The 22,372-nt window shown below is 39.1% G+C and overlaps 3 protein-coding genes across 4 annotated transcripts; 2 read left to right on the plus strand and 1 right to left on the minus strand.

Moving 5' to 3' along the window:
• The first annotated feature begins 1,060 nt into the window (after window positions 1–1,060).
• prkab1a (protein kinase, AMP-activated, beta 1 non-catalytic subunit, a) lies at window positions 1,061–8,350 on the plus strand. Of its 2 annotated transcripts, none has more exons than XM_079365319.1 (8): window positions 1,061–1,180; window positions 2,015–2,222; window positions 2,333–2,502; window positions 2,784–2,877; window positions 3,266–3,380; window positions 4,140–4,273; window positions 4,352–4,420; window positions 6,068–8,350. In XM_079365319.1, exons 2-8 carry the CDS (start codon window positions 2,073–2,075, stop codon window positions 6,143–6,145), a joined length of 810 nt encoding a protein of 269 aa, XP_079221445.1. In that variant the 5' UTR covers window positions 1,061–1,180; window positions 2,015–2,072; the 3' UTR covers window positions 6,146–8,350. The 2 variants fall into 2 exon arrangements, with proteins under 2 accessions (XP_079221445.1, XP_079221446.1); XM_079365320.1 differs by lacking the exon at window positions 1,061–1,180 and adding an exon at window positions 1,192–1,537.
• Window positions 8,351–10,250: 1,900 nt separating this feature from the next.
• Window positions 10,251–11,139, plus strand: LOC306837218 (phospholipase A2-like). The gene is made up of 4 exons (XM_079364780.1): window positions 10,251–10,344; window positions 10,431–10,578; window positions 10,663–10,796; window positions 10,987–11,139. Exons 1-4 carry the CDS (start codon window positions 10,296–10,298, stop codon window positions 11,103–11,105), a joined length of 450 nt encoding a protein of 149 aa, XP_079220906.1. The 5' UTR covers window positions 10,251–10,295; the 3' UTR covers window positions 11,106–11,139.
• Window positions 11,140–15,834: 4,695 nt separating this feature from the next.
• Window positions 15,835–17,538, minus strand: ppp1r3c2a (protein phosphatase 1 regulatory subunit 3C2, duplicate a). The gene is made up of 2 exons (XM_079364982.1): window positions 17,313–17,538; window positions 15,835–17,128 (listed from the first exon to the last, which is right to left on the minus strand). Exons 1-2 carry the CDS (start codon window positions 17,324–17,326, stop codon window positions 16,111–16,113), a joined length of 1,032 nt encoding a protein of 343 aa, XP_079221108.1. The 5' UTR covers window positions 17,327–17,538; the 3' UTR covers window positions 15,835–16,110.
• Window positions 17,539–22,372: the final 4,834 nt, after the last annotated feature.

Below are 22,372 nucleotides of genomic sequence, written 5' to 3' on the forward strand. Positions count from 1 at the left end.
TAAACCATGAGCAAGCACTTGATAACATTTGGAAACAGTAAGAAACAACTTTTTTTTAACACAGAGTTGAATAGAACCATGTGCATTGTGAGCAGCATCTGCGGCTGGCTGGGCTGAGAAGTGGGAGATGAAGAAAGCGAGAGATTGGGAAGAGCCAAAAATCTGGAAAAAAAAAAAAATAGAGCAACAACTACAAAATAAAATTACACACTGACAACTACAAGATCTATTGTGCTTTTTTTTCTATCAGCTTCTATCAACTGTTGACATGACTTTTGGAACAAAAGGACAAAAACTTCCTTGTTACCAACTCGACCCATGATGCAGTATGTTTTTTGAAGGTGCACTTTACTTTACACTTCATATTAATCGGAAATGGTTTCATGCCACGTTGGTTTATGCATATAAAAGAATGTCTGCCTTAAATAAAACATAACACAAATGAACAGTACTGTCAAGAAACTTAAATTGTGTAAATTGACAATCTGAATTTGAATAGGCTAATATATGATAATCAAGGGCCAAGGCCTAGGTTACTGTAAGGCCTATGTGTTTCCACAATTATTTCATTGCCCTATGCCAAATATATGGGCCCAGGCCTAAACTATATGAGCCTGGGCTATTTAGCTGGATACAAATTAGGCTATGTCAGTCTTTGTAGGCTACTAAATTGGTCTATAGAATACAAAGACAACTTATGTTAACAGCTTTGAAAAGTAAACTATATGAATTCGAATTCAACACATTTTACTGAAACAAGAATGCATCTAACTTAATCACAATTTAATCTCACAAGTAGGCTTGTACAGCTTCATGTTGTTGTCCTCCAGTCTATACCTACAGTAATCTATATCTCACTGTTCTTGACTCACGCTTCCATCTAGTGTTAAATAAGTAACATTACATCTCCCATAACAGAGGACCTCATATATAATACAAATTTTCATAATACTACAAGTCAACACGCTTATTAATGATTATGTGGCGATAAAGTGAGAAATTTATCGTGGTTTATTCAGGTGCTTTGAAGTGACGTTCTGTTGAGATCTCACCACATCTACTGCGCGTGCGCGAACCGGGGGCGGGTTTGTTTTGCATGACGATATGTTTTGTTTTCTGTTCATTACATGGGGTTCCTGAGCCGACAACACGGACAGCTGTGACTGTAAAATATCCCCAGGTAACAGTAAGACTGCTACAGAAGTCTGTTTTAGTCTGTATGTTTACTGCTTGAGTTGTAGTTCTTAAATGTTGCAGTCATTTGTTTAGTTAACAAGACCTCCAATCGGCTATACGACACAGTGATGCTAGCTGCTACCTTACGCTGTAGCTTTGGTAAAAATGTAGTCTTATTTTATAGTACTCAGGTACAAATGGCTGCAATTAAAGTCATATATTAAATTAGTTTCCATCCACTTACTTGAATCAAGATACAACCTCAAAAGAGTCTGAAATAAAGCTTATTATCGCAAACGTCAAGTTTTAAGGTGAGCTAACGTAACGTTAGCCTGGGATGGAGGGTCACTTTCTTTGACAGGTAATGTCAGCTTATGTGACAGCGTAAATAAAGTTTATATAAAGTTGTTGGCAGCTTTGCACTTCATAATACGTCCCCCTCTGGCTATTTCTGGAAACGATACTTCTTGCTGAATGAATTGACCCTGACTGAAGTTGCATTTGTTCACTGTCTAACATAGACTGTACTGTTTGAATTCCATATGTTAGGATAGTACATAAACACATACTGAAGTATGTGTGGAGTAAATGTATTTTCATGCCTTTCATCATGGATCTAACCCCTTCTGTTTGCACTTAGTGAACCTACTCCTCTTCTGCACTCATTGTTAATCATTGTAGTGAGGAATGTTAGTGTCTGTGCCGTGGGCTAAGACTTTGCTCTTATCGGAGTGACGAGGTCTTTTCACAAGAACTGTTGTTGTCTGTAGCAGCTAGTAATGATTAATGACCTTATTGGTAAAATGTCAGATACTGTGAAGTGTGTTTTTTTTTTAAGTTTCTGGTTGGCCTCCTTCTTCCATTGACCTTGTACTAGTGTACAAGAAGACAACACCATGGGGAATACAAGCAGTGAGAGGGCTGCCATGGGCCAAGGAGAGAAGGCCCAGAGGAGGGATAGCCGAGGAAACAAAGAGGGAGAGAGGCCAAAGATCCTGATGGACAGCCCAGAGGATGCAGATATGTTTCATTCTGAAGACATGAAGGTCAGTTCTTCTACTGTCTCATGTCAAGGTCATTATTTACCTACACATTCCTGCCTCTTCATCTTCACACAAAGGGTTAAATAATTGTTGTTGTTGCATGGATATTTTAGGCTCCTTCAGAGAAAGAAGAGTTCCTTGCATGGCAGCAAGACTTGGAAGCTGATGACAAAGGGCCAACTTTAGACCGGCCGACAGTATTTCGCTGGACAGGAGATGGAAAAGAGGTCTTCCTCTCTGGATCCTTCAACAACTGGGCCAACAAGATTCCACTAACAAGAAGGTTAGAGGATGCTGAACTATGTGGTTGTGGCTTTTTATCAGTGCAGTGTCACTGTTTGTTTGTTATAGAGATGTCTAGCTACTTCATACTAATACTTTACCGTTCCATTTGTAGACAAATACAACTCACATGCATCTGTTCTTTTATGTTTTTATTAAAAGCCCAAGTGTGTGTGAGTGAGGTTTTCGGCATGCATTTAGGTGATGAGGTCAAAGGCTCATAGAGAAGCACTGCGTTAACTCACCTTTGTGCCGAATGCTCTCCCATGTCATCTCTCAAAGTCAGAACACCTTTGTTGCGATCGTGGATCTACCTGAAGGGGAGCACCAGTACAAGTTCTACGTGGATGGCCAGTGGACCCACGACCCTGCCGAGGTTAGATATGGCTCTGACACTAAGCTGTGTGGTCAGCTCTCCATGTAACTGGGAATTATGTCAAGACTGGGTGGGATCAAATAGGAAGTTCCTCCACTTTTGTTCATATATGCATGTTTAGATTTCAAGTGTTAGTTTGTTAACTCCCAAAGGCTTTAAGATGCTCATCACATTTAGTTAACTTCACAATTTAATGGGGACATTTGTAACAAAAGACTCTAAATGTTTTAATGTTATTTATTATTATTATTTTATTTTTTTCTCGGTGTGATCGTTGTTCACATGTACGTTGCTTGATGGGACACTACTTTTTCCTTGTACGATGAGTGAATCGTTTGGTTTCTCAAATGTTCTGCCTTTATGTTAACGAATGTATGTTTTCTCACAGCCCGTTGTAACAAACCAGTTGGGGACGGTAAACAATATCATCCAGGTGAGGAACACTGACTTTGAGGTGTTCGATGCTCTCATGGTCGACTCTCAGAAGTGCTCCGACATGTCAGGTAACTCGTTTGTTTTTCTTCACATATTTTATTAATCCTCGAGGGGAAATTCTGGTTGACGCTGTGTTTATTGAGAGACGTGCTTCTCACACACACACACACACACACACACACAGTCGGCCTGTACCACACACCCGCACACACTAGGACCTGTCGAGACGTTTAAGTTGGGACATGGGGCAGCTGTGGCTCAGTTGGTAGAGTCTCTTAAACGGAAGGTCGAGGGTTCGATCCCCAGCTCTTGTGAGCAACATGTCTGATGTGTCCTTGGGCTGCGTCAGGGTGTTTGAATGGGATTAATTCTGATCGTCAATATACATATACAAAGCGTGTGAATGGGTAGGTGTGACATGCGGTTGAGTAAGTAAGTGAGTAAGTAAGTAAGTAACGTTTATTTATAGAGTACCTTTCACAGATTAGTCACCAGCTCAAGTCCATTTACCATTACCACTGAGATGACAGCGTGTTGCTGCTGTTGCTCCAGCTACTGGATCAACTTCCATATTTTGGTCCAACCTCTGAATTGAACCAACAACCCTCAATTTCCCAACCATCTGATTTGTAATGCAGTGTCATTGTAAGATGCTCAGAAACACGCTGAAGGATGTTCTCTTAGTATTTAAACCCCCAGGTCACACCGTGTTGAATCGTTGAGATTTTAGGTGTTGATTTTAAAACAGGTCTATGGAGATATTTGAAAATGTTGTTTGGGATGTTTTGCCTCAGTCGAACGTTCTTGCCTGTCCTCCTTGTCATCAGACCTCTCCAGCTCCCCTCCTGGGCCTTATCATCAGGACGCTTATGTTCCTAAGCAAGAAGAGAAATTTAAGTCTCCACCCATACTCCCACCTCACCTGCTGCAGGTCATCCTCAACAAAGACACCGGCATTTCTGTAAGTAGCTGTGACGCAATTCATTCAGATTATTATACATATTACTATATGCAAAGACTTTCTTTTCCACCTTCACAGTGTGACCCTGCATTACTCCCTGAGCCCAACCACGTCATGCTAAACCACCTCTACGCTCTCTCCATTAAGGTAAGGCCCCCCCCCCCCGCACTGACTGCATAACGCCACAAAGAAACGGTGGGAGTGCCATGTGGGCTGGCGAGATGTGCGAAAACTTTCGCTGGTGACTCTTGAGAAATGTCCAGCTTTGTTAGCACTTTCATTACAAACTGTGAGCCGCTGCAGCTGCTCGGAAACTTTCACACGACTCGCAGAGCATATTACGTCTGCGTCGCACAGACAATGATAACAAGCTGGCGAAAGGGGAGCTGAAGTCAGGATGATTGCCTCCTTTCCACACATTGTTTGTGGAAAAACAGTCAGTGTGATATATTAATAGCAACTGCAGTGTCAGATAAAAAAAAAAAAACCTGTGGGAAGAGTACACACTTGGATTTCCATGTAAACAAGACGCATTATTTTCCATGCCGTTTTGTAACCGCTCAGATGGCCAGTTATTGACTCTGCTGGGTGTCCCTCCCTGTGATGGTACAAAGGTAAATACATGTGGGCTTCATAGCTGTGATTTAAAGTTAAACAGGAAACAGATGTCATTTAAAACAAAAACAAAAAAAAATTGCGAGTAGACGTTGATTAAGGCTCTACACACAGAACAGCTGCATGTACTCCGTATTCAAACTCTATTTATTGATCAAATCTGGACGAAATCTGGAAATTTCAGAACACAACTTTGTGTTCCAAGGGGGAAAAAAAGATGGATTAATTCTTCTAGTTATTGAACAGCTGAGTCAAACTATGAGCAGCATGAGTCAGTGCTTAAAGGTGTAGCTTGCTCTGTAGACACATGGGGATGATGCACAAACACTCGCAACGCCCCGGCACCTGAAGATATACTCAGTTATTTGCTTCTGAGCGTTTAAAGAACGCAGCTTTTCAGGGCCGAGCGGGCTCTTCATGAGGTACTTTACACTTCATCTGGTGTTATTAATCAAAATCCTGAAGTCACACCCGTGGGCGTGGACATCAGAGTAGAGCAAAATAAATGGAGCTTCAAAGCACAGGGGATCTACATATTTTACAGTCAGTGATTTTCTGAACAAAGAAAAAGGAGATGCTAACATCCACAATAACGGCTCACCTTCTGTAGCTTCAAAATAAAAGCCCTGCTGTAAGTGATGTGTTCAAAGTATGTCAACGGTTCTCTTAAAGAACAATTATTAAAGCCTGACATATTGTTTTCATTCAACACTTTATACTAATCTCAAATGTTTCTTAAAGAAGACACGGGGGACACAAAACTGAAGTCCTTGTTTGCTGCTGAAGTCTGTTGGAAGATAATTTGAAGTCAGTCCTATGAGGAGTTTTTAACAGGTCGTAAATCATACTGGAAATAAAAGATTTGCTTCAATAAGTGGCTTTAAAACACTGGATGTGATACATGTTTTCGTTCAGAGCTGCTGAACGGTTGTTCTTGCAGACGTTGCAGCTGACATGTTTTTCTAAAGGGGGATAAAGTAGAGGAACATTATGTTGTCGAGGATCCGCGGGTGGAGCTGGAGCACATTTGTAGAGATTAGCGCATGGCCCTCCCTCTAATCTCTCAGGCTGACATTATGTTTACTGCACATGGTTCGACTGATACCATTGTTGCCAGTGGCCCACTTGTCTGTTTGCTGTAAGTCATATTGTCCCGTGTGTTCCCATTTTCTCTCACAGGACGGAGTGATGGTGCTCAGTGCGACGCATCGCTACAAGAAGAAGTATGTGACCACGTTATTATACAAGCCCATCTGAGCGAGGACAGACCTGTATGTTCAAGTTTGTTAACTGTACACTGAGTGTACAACACATGAGCTCGGCCCGTTTCCTCCTGAACATGGACGGAGCAGGTGAATCTTAGACCTGCTGGATCCACACCTTGACCTGGAGGGGATCAAATCTGCTTGTAGAGCTCATTCAAATTGCGTTTTTTGTTTGTTTGTTTGTTTGTTTGTTTTACTACACCATGTCCAGGAATCTGACTATCTTTATCCAAACTTGAGAAGGCCAGATGTGATCATAACGGGAATCCCAAACGTTGTCACACTGTTAAGAAGCTCTGAGATTTTGTACACTCAGTGTATATCCAGTTACTATACACGCCTTTAGGAGGATAAATGCCACTCAGTTAACCCAATCCTTTGTAACCTGCCTTTATTCACTCGCTGATTGCCATTTACAACAACACTGCTTATTAGAGATAAAGGCTGTTATAATAGGGCGGTGATCTATGTCTGAGACGAAATCAGACATGTTGTGAAGAGGATTGACTGAAAGTTGTCCAATCATGAATTTCCATGATGAAGGCAACATGGCAGCGGTACAATCATGAAGGTAAATATGAAGGTCAAAGAAAGAAAAAAAAAAAAAAAATTGCACTGCAGTAGTTCTTCACTGATTATCTTGAGAAATGTTTATTTATAGTCACAGAGCGCACAATAGAACATGTATATCCTTTGTGAAGTATTGAGTGATGTTTATTTGAATTCTGCAGTCTTTGATGATGTGATTCGTTTTAGTGTCAAACACACTTTATTATGCACCTTATGATGCAGTTTTTCCTACCATGACCATTCCATTCAAGACTTGAGAGGGAAACATGTCCGAGCATGTGGATGGTGTGGGTTAAAGGAAGGATGTGCGACTTCTTTTTTTAGATCCAGTAGATCTCCACTCGCGTGCACACAAAGGCGTGATCAATTTGAACGCGAAATTAAGGCGCAAGCGGCAGATAAAAATGTTCTTTACTCGTGCTGCAGTCACCTGTGGCCTGCACTGTCGTGTTGGCAGGCTAATGTTAGCACACTTTGGTTAACTCGTAGCTTCACATTGCACATGAATTGACAGGGAGCGGCTGTGATCTAAACACTTTAGTCACATCCAAATAAGCGTCCATTTTTCTGTAGTCCTTGACTGAAACAGCTTCTATCCATCCATGTAAACATGCTGCAAACAGAGCGCTGACAACAGTACAGCTGGCAGGACTCACACTTCTCAGTCGCTGTAGACAGTCATGACTCAGAGGGACATTTACCGAATACGCTCGATTTCTGCTGTATTTATTTTTAACATGTCGCACATTCTTTGATTTAACAAAAGCCTATGTTAAGATCAAAAACACAACCTTGTTTCCCTTTTCAATAAATTTGCCTTTTACTAAATAATAATTTTATAGGTTGTGCATGACAATGATCACATTTATTTCGAAGAATATGCATACAATGTATGTACGCTCAAATCACGACAATGAGTAAATCTCACCCTTTTAATCGTCCAAGCAGGTCACGTGGTCTTTACACTGACATCGTATTTCAGAAACACAATCTTCCTTTTTCCATTTGAGTCCCTGCGTTTCAAAAATATAGTCATAGATGGTTGGGTCAGTTCGGCGTCAGTGGGGGAGACATACGATGTTGTTAGTCTTGATTGCAGTGCTGGAGATTTTCTAGATTGATTGATGAAAAACAGATGCAAAGCAGAGAGAAAGTGTCCAAGGATTTAGTATGGAAAAAAAGTTTGAAGACTTAAAACCTGAAAGGACCATCATGGGATCACGCGTCAGAGCTGTTCTGCTGTAGACTTTATTTCTTTATTAGTTTCTGTCTGTGTGTGCATTTCATGAAGTCTGACGGGTTGTATTAGTTTCAGTTAAAGCTGGGACATGTAGCAGCTATTTACATCAAAGTGTCATTTAAGATTTAGAAGAATTAAGAAGTTATTCTAATCTATTTTTTGTTGTGAGTTACAGGCCAGTAGAGGATGACAGTCTCCTCACTGAAAAGACAACTTCTTCTGTTTGGTCATAATATTATAGTAAGGATGTATTTATGCTTGAATATTTGTATTTCAAATGAAGTGCAGTATCATTTCAAATGTTGTTGATCATTCTAACATTCTAATGTCTAAGTAGGCTTTTTTTGTTTGGAGAAACATTTGTATTAAAATTCTTTTAAAAATGAACATGTGTGGGTTTTTTTTTAAATCAACCTTCAACTCTGCAGGTCAACAGAAAATAAATGACTTTAGGTATCGTATATGTTTGTGTTTATCAGCATCATTCTCCGACACAGGAGTCTGTAAGGCAAGGGCTCGCTACTTCACATGGACTCACCTTAGTGCTTCCTGCAGTGACATCAAAACCCGTTTAGTCTGTACCAATCAATTTTAAGATCAAGCATCATAAACGTCAGGGTTTATAACAAATCCTTTAACCGTTAAAAAAAAAAAAAAAAGTAGTATTTTGGGGCCATTTTTGCTTTTATTGTTAAGGACAGCTGAAAAGAAACAGGAAATGTTGGGAGGAAAAGGCCGAGGTCAGACTAATGCATTAAGGACTACAGCCTCAGTACATGGGGCACTCAATATATACATGAAGCTCCTTGGAAATAACATTTTTAACAATTTATCTTCAAGTACCCTGATGAGAAGAAAAACATTCTGAGTATTTTCAGCGAAAAATAATTCACACCTTTTTAACCGCACTACACGAGATAATTTTCAAAGCATCGTTATTAAATTTGTCATGTATTTCACAAAATTTACGGGTACGTTGAATCCAGGTAATGTTTGACCCATATGAATGATTCCATGAAACGACATACAATCATATAGTAACAGTCATGTCTGAGAGAAAATAACAAAACAACTGTACTGAATTTCCAGATGTGAAGGTAAATCTAAGACATTCACCTTCATGCTGATGTTTAACGTGTGAGAACTGTGCTCCCTACATGTTTTGTAAAATCGCCACCATTTAGATCCGGGATTTGTCTGCCTCTTTACAAATGTTGGGGTATTTTCCTTTGAAGCGTTTATTTGTTGAAATGTGGTATCAAACGTCACATGTCGTGGTGATACACTTCATGAAATAAATGTGATTTAGAGCAGACTCAGTCTTCCTTAGTTCTTATAACCATGTCTTTGTTGAACAGAAAAAAAGCTTACTTGCAGGTTACTATTTGCATTTTCATAGTGGATCGTTGAGTGTACCCAAATGCTACAATGTGGACAAACAAGCTTTACAGTTAGTTTTGTTGTCCACACCATCAAAACAAGTCATGACCAAGACAAGGGCGTTTTAACAAGAAGACAAGATCAGCACAGATTTAGAACGGGTGGAGTGCTACAACCAAGGTTCAAGTCATGACCAGTGCAAACTGTAGGCCCAGTAGGCACTCCTCCATCTGAAAAGTCCACATTACCATTTAATCAACTAAATGTATCAAATCAAGCTGTTGGTTGCATTTGAAGAGGCCATTTTGCATTCAATCACATTCAAATAATACCAGGTGATCCTATCAATAACCAAAACCCAAAAAATATGAATACATCCATACTTTAGTAAAAACATGCAGAAAAAAAACAGCCATGAGATTGTTGAACATTGCATTCAGAAATGTAGGCATATAATAGCCTCAAATTTCTGGTAAGGTATTCCAATCTTCCTCAAAAGGGAAAAAGACTTCAGCTGCTGATGTTAGAAGATGAGGCTCTGTGCAGATCAGTGAAGAATTTTCCACATCAAAACATAGAACACAAGTCAAAGAAAAAAGGAATTGAAATCATAGCTGTTTTAAAATCAATCTTTTTTTAATCGTTGTGTTACAGACCTAGCTTGGATCCTTATCTCCAGGGTTGAGTAACTCTACAGGGGAAAATCAAACATGTTAACAACAGGGCACAGGGTTCACAGAGCTCTCAGATGTTCCCAAAGTGTGGGAATCACTCCCTGGTTTTACATATGCAGGTCCCTGCAATAATCTCAAAGTTTGTACATTATGAGTCTTGTGACCTTTAGCGGTATAATCAGCTGTTGAGGGAAGTCCCAAGGTCTCTGACTTGATATATAAAAAGAATAGGATATCAGAGGGAGTGCTACTCTGCGACCGGCCTTCCAACTGACACGATGAAAACCCTCCAGACTCTTCTTCTCGTGGCTTTAAGCCTCACTCTTTGTGAGTATACAGTACTGTGGCTTGACCAGGACTATTCTGCATCTGCACGTGTGGCGCTTACTCATTGTGTCTTTCTCTTACTTCAGCCCAGTCCTTAGACTACAAAGCACTCAACCAGTTCAGAAACATGATCCTGTGTGTGATGCCTGACAGCTGGCCTGTACTAGACTACGCTGACTATGGCTGCTTCTGTGGGAAGGGAGGCTCTGGCACACCTGTGGATGATCTGGATAGGTCATAATTCAGTTCATAAGCTTGCTAAATTGAAGGGATAAAAAAAAAACATTTATTTATATGTTGTCTTGTTTTGACCCATAGGTGCTGTGAGGTGCATGATCTGTGTTACAATGCTGCCATGCAGCACTCCGAGTGCTGGCCCATCCTTGACAATCCTTACACCGAGTTGTACCACTACAGCTGTGACGAGGCAAACAAGAAGGTCACCTGTGGCAGTAAGTACTTAGTAAGCTGCTGATAAAATGCAAGCATTCCTACACTGTGAGTACTGTCGTAGATTAATGTCATCGAGGGTCCATTTAATTACATTTACAATTTGATAAGACTTCTTATGTTATAATACTATTGATGCTGCTAGTTCCCAGGAATTGTTGTCACAGAGACCTCTTTTATTATCTTCTTCAGACAAGAATGATGAATGTGAGATGTTCATCTGCGAGTGTGACAGAAAGGCTGCCGAGTGTTTCGCCAAAAGTCCTTGGATCCCAGAGCATGAACATCTGCCCAGTGACCAATGTCAGTAAACAAAAACAAAAAACAAACCATTTAATTGGTTGTAAAGATATTTGGTTAAAAATAATTGAACACACAGTGTCAATTTGTTGACGACTCATTGGCTTACATTCCATTATTACCTCAATGTGTAACAGTATTCATGTTTGTTTCAAAATTGTAATAATAAACACAATTTTCACTCGCTCTTCACTGATGACTTATTATACAAAGGTAACTCACTCAAATTCACAAGAGGGCACCACAATACCTGTTCTATCTTGGTCTACAGTATGGAACTATGCTTTGAACTGTAAAACATGTGCTAAGATGATTATACATTTAAAGACAAGAAAGTGATATACATTGTAACACAAAACACATATTAACATTGCAGGTTGTTAAATGTTATTTCAGGTGTCATTTTATTTAATAGGCAGAAATATTACATTTTATTTAATAGACAGAAATATTCCACCAAATATAAATACACTTGGATTTATGTCATTGCTGTTATCTGAGAATTCACTTGGATATTTATCCTGCATGTTTACAACCACAGTATATGTTGCTTGTCATACGATAATCACACAATTCATAAAAACACAAAGCATGCCATAATTCAAATAGTGTTGAAACCATGAGAGGTCAGCAAGACCAAAACAAAAGAAATCTTTTGGTGAATTTCCTGAGCCTGAAGTTTTCTCTGTTTATTTATGTTTAAAGGAGTGACTTGTAATTGTGACACCTAGTGTTTAAAATGGGGGCTGTAGACCAAATTCTCCCATCACCCACTACTCATTAGTCAACGTGCACACAAGTTGCCATGTTGCTGACACAGAAGCCTCTTTGTTTAACTAGCTCTGTATCGGCCTTGAAACCTTTCTGCACTCGATCCTTTCTGGGACCATGTTTCTGGAGGTTATTACAAAAATGCAGAGCCTTATCAGGTTGGGTAGAATCAGTTATATCTGAATCAGTTCATTTGCCAGTTTTTATTTCTGTAACACCTGATTGTGTTGTTGTTGTTGTTGTGCCTTGCAAACCGAGGGACAAAAACGACTTGAACAGCTGTGTGAGGGTGCCTTAAACCCGCCTACCGTCTCTGGTCAAAACAAAAAACCAAGCATTCCTAAATCGAAACTTTGAGAAGAGCATACTGGCTGCTGTGTTCTTGATGTAGAAGTCAGCATTTCAGCATGTTTTTTTAGTGTCTGATGAGAAAGTAAAGTCATAATTCAGTAGATATCTTAAATATTGGACCTTTAATGAACAGGTGGGGAAAAAAAAAAAAAAAAAAAAAAAAAAAAAAAAAATATATATATATATATATATATATATATATATATATATATATATATATATATATATATATATTTGTAAGCATAGTCATACATGTTTCTTAATGTACAGATTGAAACATAAATATAATAGTGTTGATCTGTGTGAGAGGAACTGGAGAAAAAACATTAAAAGTACAATATAATATGGTAAAAACATGTTCTCTAAAAAAATGCTGTTTGACTGTTAATGTAGGTGTTTGTAGAAATTAAAAACAACCTCAAAGAATAGTGGAAAACTTCCATCAATTTAAAAAAAACAGCTTGTTTGTTAGTCTCATGTGGTCAGAGGATTATAACAACAAAGACAATCTTGCAAAATGTTTTCACCAAATGCTTTCACTGATAACAGGAAGTAAGTGAGACTATTTTCAGAAAACGAAATCTTTCAGAAAAGACAACACATTTTTCATGGCTTCAGTACAACACAGTTTTACACTTCCAGTATGTCTTACTCTATGGGTCTTTTTCAAACCGTCCACTACATCCTAGCCCTACCCACTACCCCTCCGTTTGCGCGTCCACAAAAACTAAAGAAAATTATATTGTGTTGCAGACAACTTCTCACTGTTATTTATTTATCATTGTTCTACTTTTGATTTCTTTGTAAAACTTAATTTCGGCTACAACAAAAAAATAAACGTCTTGCAGCTGTGATGTTCATTTACAGTCTCCTTGTCTGTGCTTTCATTTAAGACAACCTGTTCTTTGATATTATAATAAATTCACTAAACATTAAATTATAAATTACAATAAAGAATGTGGGCTCCATCTGATCGTTTTGCTATAAGTCTACGCTAATATAAATTTACAAGAGAAAAATAATCTACATAAAGACTTTTACAGAATGTATTACATACATTAATAATAAGCCTTTCCCCCAGGATGCCGCTGAGTAACCATGGTAACACACACTTCCTGTTTCCACCTGAGAGAGCGAAGTTTGTCCCAAAGCCTGTGGCTGTATTTCTACCCTACACCTGGATGGAGGGGACTTCATTCATTTGCGAGTGTGACATCACGGAGGGGGAGTGTGTAGGGGTTGGTTTGAAAAAGGCCCTCTCTCATACTTATACAAAATGATCAAGGCCCTATAGTTGGAGGATAGATCTTTGTTACTTTGAGATTATTTGGCACCAGAATAAAATTAATCTGGTCACTTCAGCCTAATGTATTTGTTTTCATCTAGCCATTACTGTTAGCTCCCAGAATCTCTGTGTACTGGTAATTGCAGCTGTGGCTTTGGTGCATTGGCTCTGTCTTCAGGCTATTGTTTAAACATACCAAGCATCAGCACTCACACTGAGCTCCGGTCTGTTGGTAGTTGGCAGCTGGTCACTCACCACCTGTGACTGCTGCTGGAAGAATAAAAAGGAAATAAAATTAAATATTCTCTATGTTGCCTGCTAAAAAAAAAAAAAAAAAAAAAGCATTTTGCTGTTCCACACACAAACACTGACTAGATGAGCTAAATTTTTTTTAAAAAGTCATTGCATTTTTTTTTTTTTTGCCCCAGGTCTTTCAGTGTTCCACACAACATTGCAAAAGGTTTTAGTTTTCTTCAGTGTCTTGCTTTAACCCACGTTAGTCTTGTCTGATCTGTCATCCCTGTTAGCAGGATGACATCATGTCTAAATGCAGTTACAAAAATGATTCATAATCTGCTTGCTTTTGCAATTGTTAAAGCATGTTACCTCAGCTCAACTTATTATTACAAAGGACAGTTTCTGAAGTTAACCACAAAACTCTGTTAGGCTCATTCCAAACACACTCACTCACAGAATTCACACAAAATCTATTTTCGAAATACATTTGTTGTGTTACGAGGGTGGAGTTATATAGGGATGAACTGGACTGAAATTTCCAAATTTTGTACCTATTCGTATCCTGCTAACCATTATGTAATAGAGACACACTTTATATATCACAGCTGCTGCATCAAATTAAAAAAAATAAAATGAAATTTGAGTTACTCTTTCCCTTTGAGTCTTTTATGATCTCTCATAGTCATTCACTTTTGGGGGTATTTAAATTACATAGGACAGTAAAAAAGTAACCAGGGATCAAGGAAAGTGGGAAAGATGGCCTTGATATGAATTTTCCTTCCTTGATTCCAGTGATGTACATTACACCACTGTGGTATACACCCTGACGATTAGCTGACAATGGGCCTCTTGAACTGCTATTGTAACGTTTCTGTTTGTTATGATTGTTGGAATGCTGCCATGTAGTTGTCCTGAATAAAATGTACCAAACAATTCAAGCGTAATTTGATTGTCCCTTTATCATCTCACAAAGTTAAACATTCAAATGTAGGCCGCATTACTATTGTTAAAGCGTTCGTTAAAGTTTGGGTTGAAGTTTCTCATGACGAAAACTAAATTGTTCAAACAAAACAGTTTTAAATATTGCACATATGGAATTTAGATTGGAAGGAGTTTGTATAGGCCTTGTATAGTTTGTATAGTTTGTAGGCCTACTCTCAGGTGTAAACAGCTTCTTGTAGTTGTGGTTTCGTGTCTTGTTCCAAGGTTCTGTATTGCTCAACATTCAGGTGCTGCTAAGAGGAAGAGGAATCGAATACTTTTTAACAGAAGTCAAACATTGTTGAGAGTCATAAACACGTGGGACCTTTTGGCTAAAAGCCATGTAGACTTGCCACATGTGCCATCGGCTCACATTGAATGCTAAAGTTGATGCCACTAGTTCGCAATTTGAATTGGGCAGTGTTCCAGGGAGGAGACAAGCATGAAAAAAAGAAAGAACAAGTGTAACTGAAACGTGACTCACAAGGTGTGGGAAATGGGAGGCAGACAGTGATTTTAACATCTTGTCCGACAGTATCCAACCTTGACTCCACCCTTGCCTGTAAGCACATGCCTATGTGTTCTCCAAAGCACATGCCAGCCTTGATGCTGCCATGGTTACACTCTATTTTGCCAAACTGATCATGTTCAGAACAAGGTGTAACAACTCCCAACGTGTTATTCCGGAGTGTCTATATGCAAATCATGTGTTTGTTGACTTGATCTGTCTGGTATGTATGACATACCTGGTGAAAAGACACCGGAAATCTGAGTCTGAGCTATTAATGTCTGAAAGTACATCATAAGTATAGATCATTGTTTCATGTTTTCTCTGTGCTTGGAGAAAATAGGTTACAGGCTACAGTTCAAAAGGTTCTTTGGATAAAAAGGTCTCTTTGTGTGCTGATGCATGTGTTCCCTCTCAATAACACATGGCTCCTTTTACACTTTCCCTGCAAGGCCCTCTGTATCTTAATCTGGGATTTTGTGTCACACGTTTTACTTTCAAAAAAGCTGACCTGCGTTTGTACATTTGCACATTATTAATGATTTAACTTCTACAGAGTGAAACAAATAAATAATGAAAAGGTATGTTTGTTTTTCAATTAAAATGTTTAATCAGGTCTTTATTGCAGTATATTAATTCACATTTTAGCAGGATAGTTGTGCTCAGGTGGGTGAAATGTTTCACCCACATTTCTAAAGTTCATACATTTCATGCTTTAGGAAAAAAAAAAAGCTCTATCTTTATAAAATGATTGATTAATGGTTTCATAGTATTCACATATTCAAATGGCTCTGTTCACAACATTTGGACATACACTTCCAAACTGAACATAGTCTAGTCCGCTTTGACCCTGCTTGATAAGTTACTCTGAAAGTACCAGGGATCAGCATGTTTTTGCAAACTGCGGGACACGTGAGGACCAAGATGCTGGTTGATACTTTGAAAGCGTAGGGTAAAAGAAGTTGGCGGTAGCCAGGTTAGTATTGTCCTTTTCCACATTAATTGTGTAGTTCTGTCCATTGTTGTCATCCCAGTGTGTTGTTGCTCCAGCTCCAGTTTTAAGTGACACACAGAACTCGATTCTTTCCTCTGGATCTATGTTCTTTGGTAAGTTTAACTCAAAGGCAAACACATCCACCTCCGAACCGCCAAATCGCTGCTGCTGCAGGAACGTGCAGGGGACATCATGATGGCTCCTCCAAGAGTCAAAGGTCACCCGTACATGCACAGCCTTTTCAGTACTGACATGAGAGACACGCACTCTGCCATTTAAGGTTTTTTCTGAAATGTTGCAGCTTTCCAACTGTACGCGCATCTCTCGCAGACGTGCCAGAGAAATGTCTAGAACTGGCTGAGGGAAACCCAGCCTCAACTTGTGGCGCTGTGGCTGCAGTTTGTTTGAGATGGACTGCTGCTGTAGTTTGTTTGAGATGGACTGCTGCTGCAGTTTGTTCAAAATGGACTGCTGCTGCACTTTGTTTGAGATGGACTGCAGCTGCAGTTTGTTTATGGACGACTGTTGACCATAAAATCTGACCGGGACAGGTTTCATCACCAGAGTAGGAGTAGGGATAGAGGAGTCAGGGATAAACATGCGCACAGCGGTGAGGGACAATCCTTTAGCATCTGCAAACACTACACGCTTCTTGGTCTGACCGCTGCTGTCTTTGCGGAAACAGCTCCGAGGCCCACAGGACACAGGAGACGAGGGCAGCGAGGAGTAACGATGAGAAGGGGAGCGGCGGCTGATAGTCCTCTGCAGACTCTGACAGTTTTGCTGTGGCAGTTTCAGAGACACATTGGACAGCAGTTCATACAGCGGTTGACGCTGACTCGAGCACAGGGCGAGGTCAACAGGTATCATTGCTGGCTGGGGGTGACTCCCAAGGACACTGAGAACTCTGCGAAAGGAGAAATAGTGGCGTTAAATGCATGCCAAAGAATACAATAGCAACATTCAAGCATGCAGTTATTGCTACTATAAGACATGAATATATACTGTTTTGCCATTTTGAGGGAGGTGTTTTGTTAAACCAACAGCACAGGTAGAAATACAGTTAAAACAGTTTAAGCACAGTGACTTACCTCGTAAAGCTCATTTTCAGACTGAAGATTTTACGGCGTCTGTAGTTTTTGCTAGATTGCAACAGCAAAATCAGAATAATCTACGAGCAAGATGTAGATTTAATGTGAAAAAAAGCCTTTGAACTGAACGTCAAGTCCTTCCAATTAGTAAGTGCTCTTCATGATGCTCTTCATATCTAATTAAATTGTTTTCTGAAGCAAGGAAAGGGTTGCAGGTCTGAGCTGTCTCCACTCTCTCACTGGAGTTTATGTGCAGGGTGTAAGCTGGAGGCTGAACCTTCTTTCACACCATATTTGCATGTCAGCAGAGTTCAGCCAATGGAGTGAAACTACTTTGTTCCTGCCCCTGAAGAACTTTTGCTCAGGAGGGAAAGGATGTTTCCGGAAGTAACACTTGTTTTATTCACTGAATAACAGGTTCAAATCATGTAAACTGTGTAGATTAAACCCCAGATAGAAAGTGAAGACTTGAACAAGGAAAAGTCCTGAATTTTGATTCAAAGTGAAATTTAAACTACAGGAAATTGTACCTTTTTAATCTTCCTCCCTTGACAATAGAATGTTTTTTTTATTTACTTTGGCATAGGATCTTATTTTGTGATTAAGAGAATGACTGGACTGTGTGTTATTCATCTTAACTGTCACCCAGAGACAGGATTATATGGCAGGGTTCAACAAATATATTCAAAAAATAAGGAAAGGTCAAACTGTGGATGTTCATGTCTGCAACCTAATGTTTTACACATGTGCTGACACACTGTCATGAGTTTTGATTTTATTTTGTATTAGATTCTCTAGATTAGTTTCTGTTTTGTTTTTTTCTTCTATATCCTTTGTGTTGTTTGTTTCCCTTGTGTGTATTTTGTATTGCTTTATTTCCAAGTTTATCATTCAGGGTGTTCTGTTTTATTTTGTAGTTTTTTCGTGTTTCTTGTATGACTTCCTTGCGTTGTCTTATTTTCCCCCATTTTGATTGTCCTCACCAGTTTCACCAGTGCCTTGTTTGTCACACCTGTATACAATCAGTCCTATAGCTTTAGTGTCTGTGTGCTTTCACTCCTGTGTCAGTTTGTCATCTCTGAAACTTCTCCTTGTAAACCACAGGCCACCAGTTTGGAAATAAACTCCTCAATGGTTTTCAATTCTACATTGAAAAGACTTGGATGGCAGGACTTAAACCACTTTGAAATTTGAGATTGGTATACATCTTTTATAGTTGTCCTCTGCACTGATTTACACTGAAGCGGCACATTAATATAAAATTTATTATATATTAGGAGAAGCGCCGTGATGTGTATCGCCTCATTTTCATGGGGTCCCAGAAAACATTTACAAAGACATAAGTACAACACAGTAATGTAAGGACAAAACAGACAAAAGCAAAGTATGTATGCAACAGAGAACAGATACAACATTAAAACTACAACAACTGTTACAGCTCTAGACGAGACACCATGAGAGGGGAGGGGTTTAGTCGATACACAGAGAAACAGTGCTGACATTCCTGAAAGCATACACAATCATTTTAAAGATAAGAAAACAAACTTGTTTTAAATCAGTAAAATGATGAAAAGGAACAAAGCTTATTCCAATCAGAAGGACACAAAACATACAAGCTTTTCTAACGAACGTCCTTTGAAACAGAGGAAACTGTGAAGACAGACTGATCAGAACTTCAATGTTCAAGACAGTAAAGATAATTAAAATGAATATTAAGCTATATTACATTGGCACCCAGGATCATCGGAGACAAGATTAATAATTTTTATGAAGTTATTTCTACAGACGTAATCTCTGCCATGGGGCAGGTATAAATGACCTGTCTGATAGGATGCGCTGGTCAATGCGCACCACTCTTAACTCATTCATTGTCTATTTGTTCGTGGCACTAGAGCGCATCTGCGATGTGCCTACATGAGCACAGCACAAGGCTGCACTTGCCATCCGTGCCCGCTGCACATAAGAGAATACAATTCCAGCCAAAGAACAGTTCATAGACAAAACACAATGTTTAGAACTAAGAAAGTTAAACAACAATCAAAGAAGATTCCACTCTGGCCTGTTCAACGAGGCCTTTTGTTTAGTGCAGCTAAAAACCGCAGGGATCACGCTTTTCCCAAGGTGAGCCTTGATGCCCCTCAGGGCTCTGTACGTCCGTCCTGAGGCGTGTGGGATGAGGTGGATTTTTAGTACATGTGTGATGTACTTTTCTATTGAGGCTGCAAGGCGTGTTATGGGCCTGTCGCTGAGTTCTGTTAGGTTAGGTGTGGGGAGACCAATTATTATCATAAGTAAAACAAAAAAAATAAAAAAATTGGGTGCAGCGGTTTGTGCCAACTACTCTGCACGTCAATAGGTGTCCCATTGTCCTTAGTCCTATAGTATCTGTTTAAAGACCTATTGGGACATCGAAAAGAAAGCGTTTAGCCTCCACAAGATAAGACAGCTGGAGAAAGACAATGTGGGAAGAAGAGAGTGGGCTTGATTTGAATCAGAGGACAGAGATCATGTGTCAGACCTGTTGCTAATGCACAATGAACCTTGCTCCTGTATACTGGGCTCCTGCTCTACCACCTAAGATACACTAACACCTCATTGTTTATGTGTGTGATAGTGTAGATTTCAGAATCAACATGGCTTATCTGGCAAAGTGAAAATGTGTAAATTACAGGATCCGTGTTCAAGCTGAGACGAGTCTGGGAGTTTCCATCACGCTACCCTGGGCTGTCATAACAAATCATTTCAGTTTAACTGTTGGATCTCCTTCAGCAGGCTGAGATTTCCGAAGAATGTCATTCAAGGAACAGCCAAGGGCTGTCTAAATAATAGCAAGCTCAAACAGTCACGTTCTATTCAGTAAAGACTTTCGTAAACGTTTGGGCCGTCAACTAAGTAGCCCTGCACAGTTTTGGCTTCAGCTGTGACTTCAACAAGCAGGAAAATTACTATTCATAATAAATGTTGTTAGACAGCAATTACACAAACATTCAACAATCATATTGTATTGCTGTAAACTGTGATAATAATTAATTAAAGCATGCTAATGTTTGTGCAAAATTGACTAATTCAAACACCAAAGCCAATCTGTTAATCACAACAACTAATATTTGTATTGTGACTCAATAATAAATATGCATTACCTAATAAGCTTTAAGTTTATACGTATTCATTAAGTTTTTAGATTCTATTTAGAAAAAAAACAAGTCATAAAGGAGTTCCTTGTTTACAGAGGTGGATGCCAACAATCTGATGTGACTTTCATGCAGACTTTCCCAGGCGAGGTGAGCTGAGGTGAGCCGAGGCGAGGTGAGCGATGAGTAAGTCTTTGCACATACCTTCCTCTGCTGTCACCAGTTCTGTCGGCAGTCTTAGCTTACCGTTCTGTCTGCTCTCCAGCTGCTCTAAACTATCTAAACTGTGCTAAAGAGTTCACCGTCTTTCAACAAACACTAAAATGATACAATCATATAGGTCATTTGTTTACATGTAAAGGGATCATCCTTATTTGGTGTTGTTTTAAACTACTCGTGTGTGTTTTGTATAGGACATGTTCTGAATAAACAACCTGTATTATACTCAAATCAACTGTTTCCACTTATGTAATGCAGAAAACAGGTTCTTAAAGTGTAAACCATGATAACGTGTATGCCAACACATTTGGGAATAAAAAGCTTATTGAATATATCACAAGTAAATATACGAGGAATTTGAAAGAGGGGGATTGTCTTTTTCAATTTAAGGACATGCAACCCAAGCTTTGGACAAGTCAGTTAGTTTAAACAAGTCATTAACATTTGTTGTATGATAGTTGTTAAGACTTTATCTTAAATCCACCCCCATATACATTTCAAACTATTACCTTAAAAACATGCTATTACCAGCAGTGAATAGGCTAGAGTAATACCTTAAATGGGTCTATAGGGATATCTTCCAGTCAGTCCCCCCAGAGAAAGTGCTGCTAATAGGCATGATACAGTACATACTCATTGACTGCTGTCTTCTCCATGCAGATGTTCAATGAGCTCATCACATGAAGTCATAGAGTACGTATCGTAATTCTGAGTTTGTCTGATCGTCTGTTTGTGTGTCTGACTGACTGACTGTCTACTTGCACCTCTTTCTGGCTGCCTGCATATCTGTCTGTCTGTCTGTCTGTCTGTCTGTCTGTCTGTCTGTCTGTCTGTCTGTCTGTCTGTCTGTCTGTCTGTCTGTCTGTCTGTCTGTAGTAGCAGCTTTTAAAGTAGAGTCAGTGTTTTTAGACTGACTGAATGAATGCAGTCCAGCCTTTATCAGTCTGGGCTGACTCAAGACAGGCTTGCATAGGCTCGCTTTGTGCACTCACCCAAGGTTAACATGAAGTCCAAATAAATGAATGAATGGAAAGACGATAAAATGACTGACACAGAGGGGAAAATAATCATGTACGACAACATTTTGAGATCAAACTAGTAAATGTAGGCCTTTATTCTTGTAAATGTACAAAATTGATCTCATGTTTTTAAATCTATTTTTTGTTTAAAATGGTCATAATAGGGAGATGTCATTGTGAAAAAAGACAGACAGACAGACAGACAGACAGACAGACAGACAGATAGATAGATAGATAGATAGATAGATAGATAGATAGATAGATAGATAGATAGATAGATAGATAGATAGATAGATAGATAGATAGATAGATAGATAGATAGATAGATAGATAGATAGATAGATAGATAGATAGATAGATAGATAGATAGATAGATAGATAGATAGATAGATAGATAGATAGATAGATAGATAGATAGAAACCCCTACAAATGTCAATATCTAAGTATTGCCTACAATAAAAAACTAGACATGCACCATTCAAAAGCAAATGGACACTTAAAGGAATAAAAGCCTTTTTCAATGTAAATCATAGAATAAAGGCAGCCCTCTGTTACAGCTGCACAGAAGGATACCAAATGACGTATGTATTAGACGTAAGTGTTGGGTTGTTAATAAGCCCTATAGCGTCTGTGTTTGTGTCAAATTACGTAAATGTTGAACTACACAGTGGTCAGTAACTACGATAAAAT

This window comes from Symphodus melops, assembly GCF_947650265.1.
Source record: "Symphodus melops genome assembly, chromosome: 16".
NCBI lineage: Eukaryota > Metazoa > Chordata > Actinopteri > Labriformes > Labridae > Symphodus > Symphodus melops.

Bases quoted from the DNA above. Each gene is read 5' to 3' on its own strand.
- LOC306837218 (XM_079364780.1), top strand. From the start codon at position 10,296: ATGAAAACCCTCCAGACTCTTCTTCTCGTGGCTTTAAGCCTCACTCTT. The intron at 10,345-10,430 runs GTGAGTATACAG...CTCTTACTTCAG, and splicing joins GGCTTTAAGCCTCACTCTTT to CCCAGTCCTTAGACTACAAA. The intron at 10,579-10,662 runs GTCATAATTCAG...TTTGACCCATAG, and splicing joins CCTGTGGATGATCTGGATAG to GTGCTGTGAGGTGCATGATC.
- prkab1a (XM_079365319.1), top strand. From the start codon at position 2,073: ATGGGGAATACAAGCAGTGAGAGGGCTGCCATGGGCCAAGGAGAGAAG. The intron at 2,223-2,332 runs GTCAGTTCTTCT...TGGATATTTTAG, and splicing joins TTCATTCTGAAGACATGAAG to GCTCCTTCAGAGAAAGAAGA. The intron at 4,421-6,067 runs GTAAGGCCCCCC...TTTCTCTCACAG, and splicing joins TCTACGCTCTCTCCATTAAG to GACGGAGTGATGGTGCTCAG.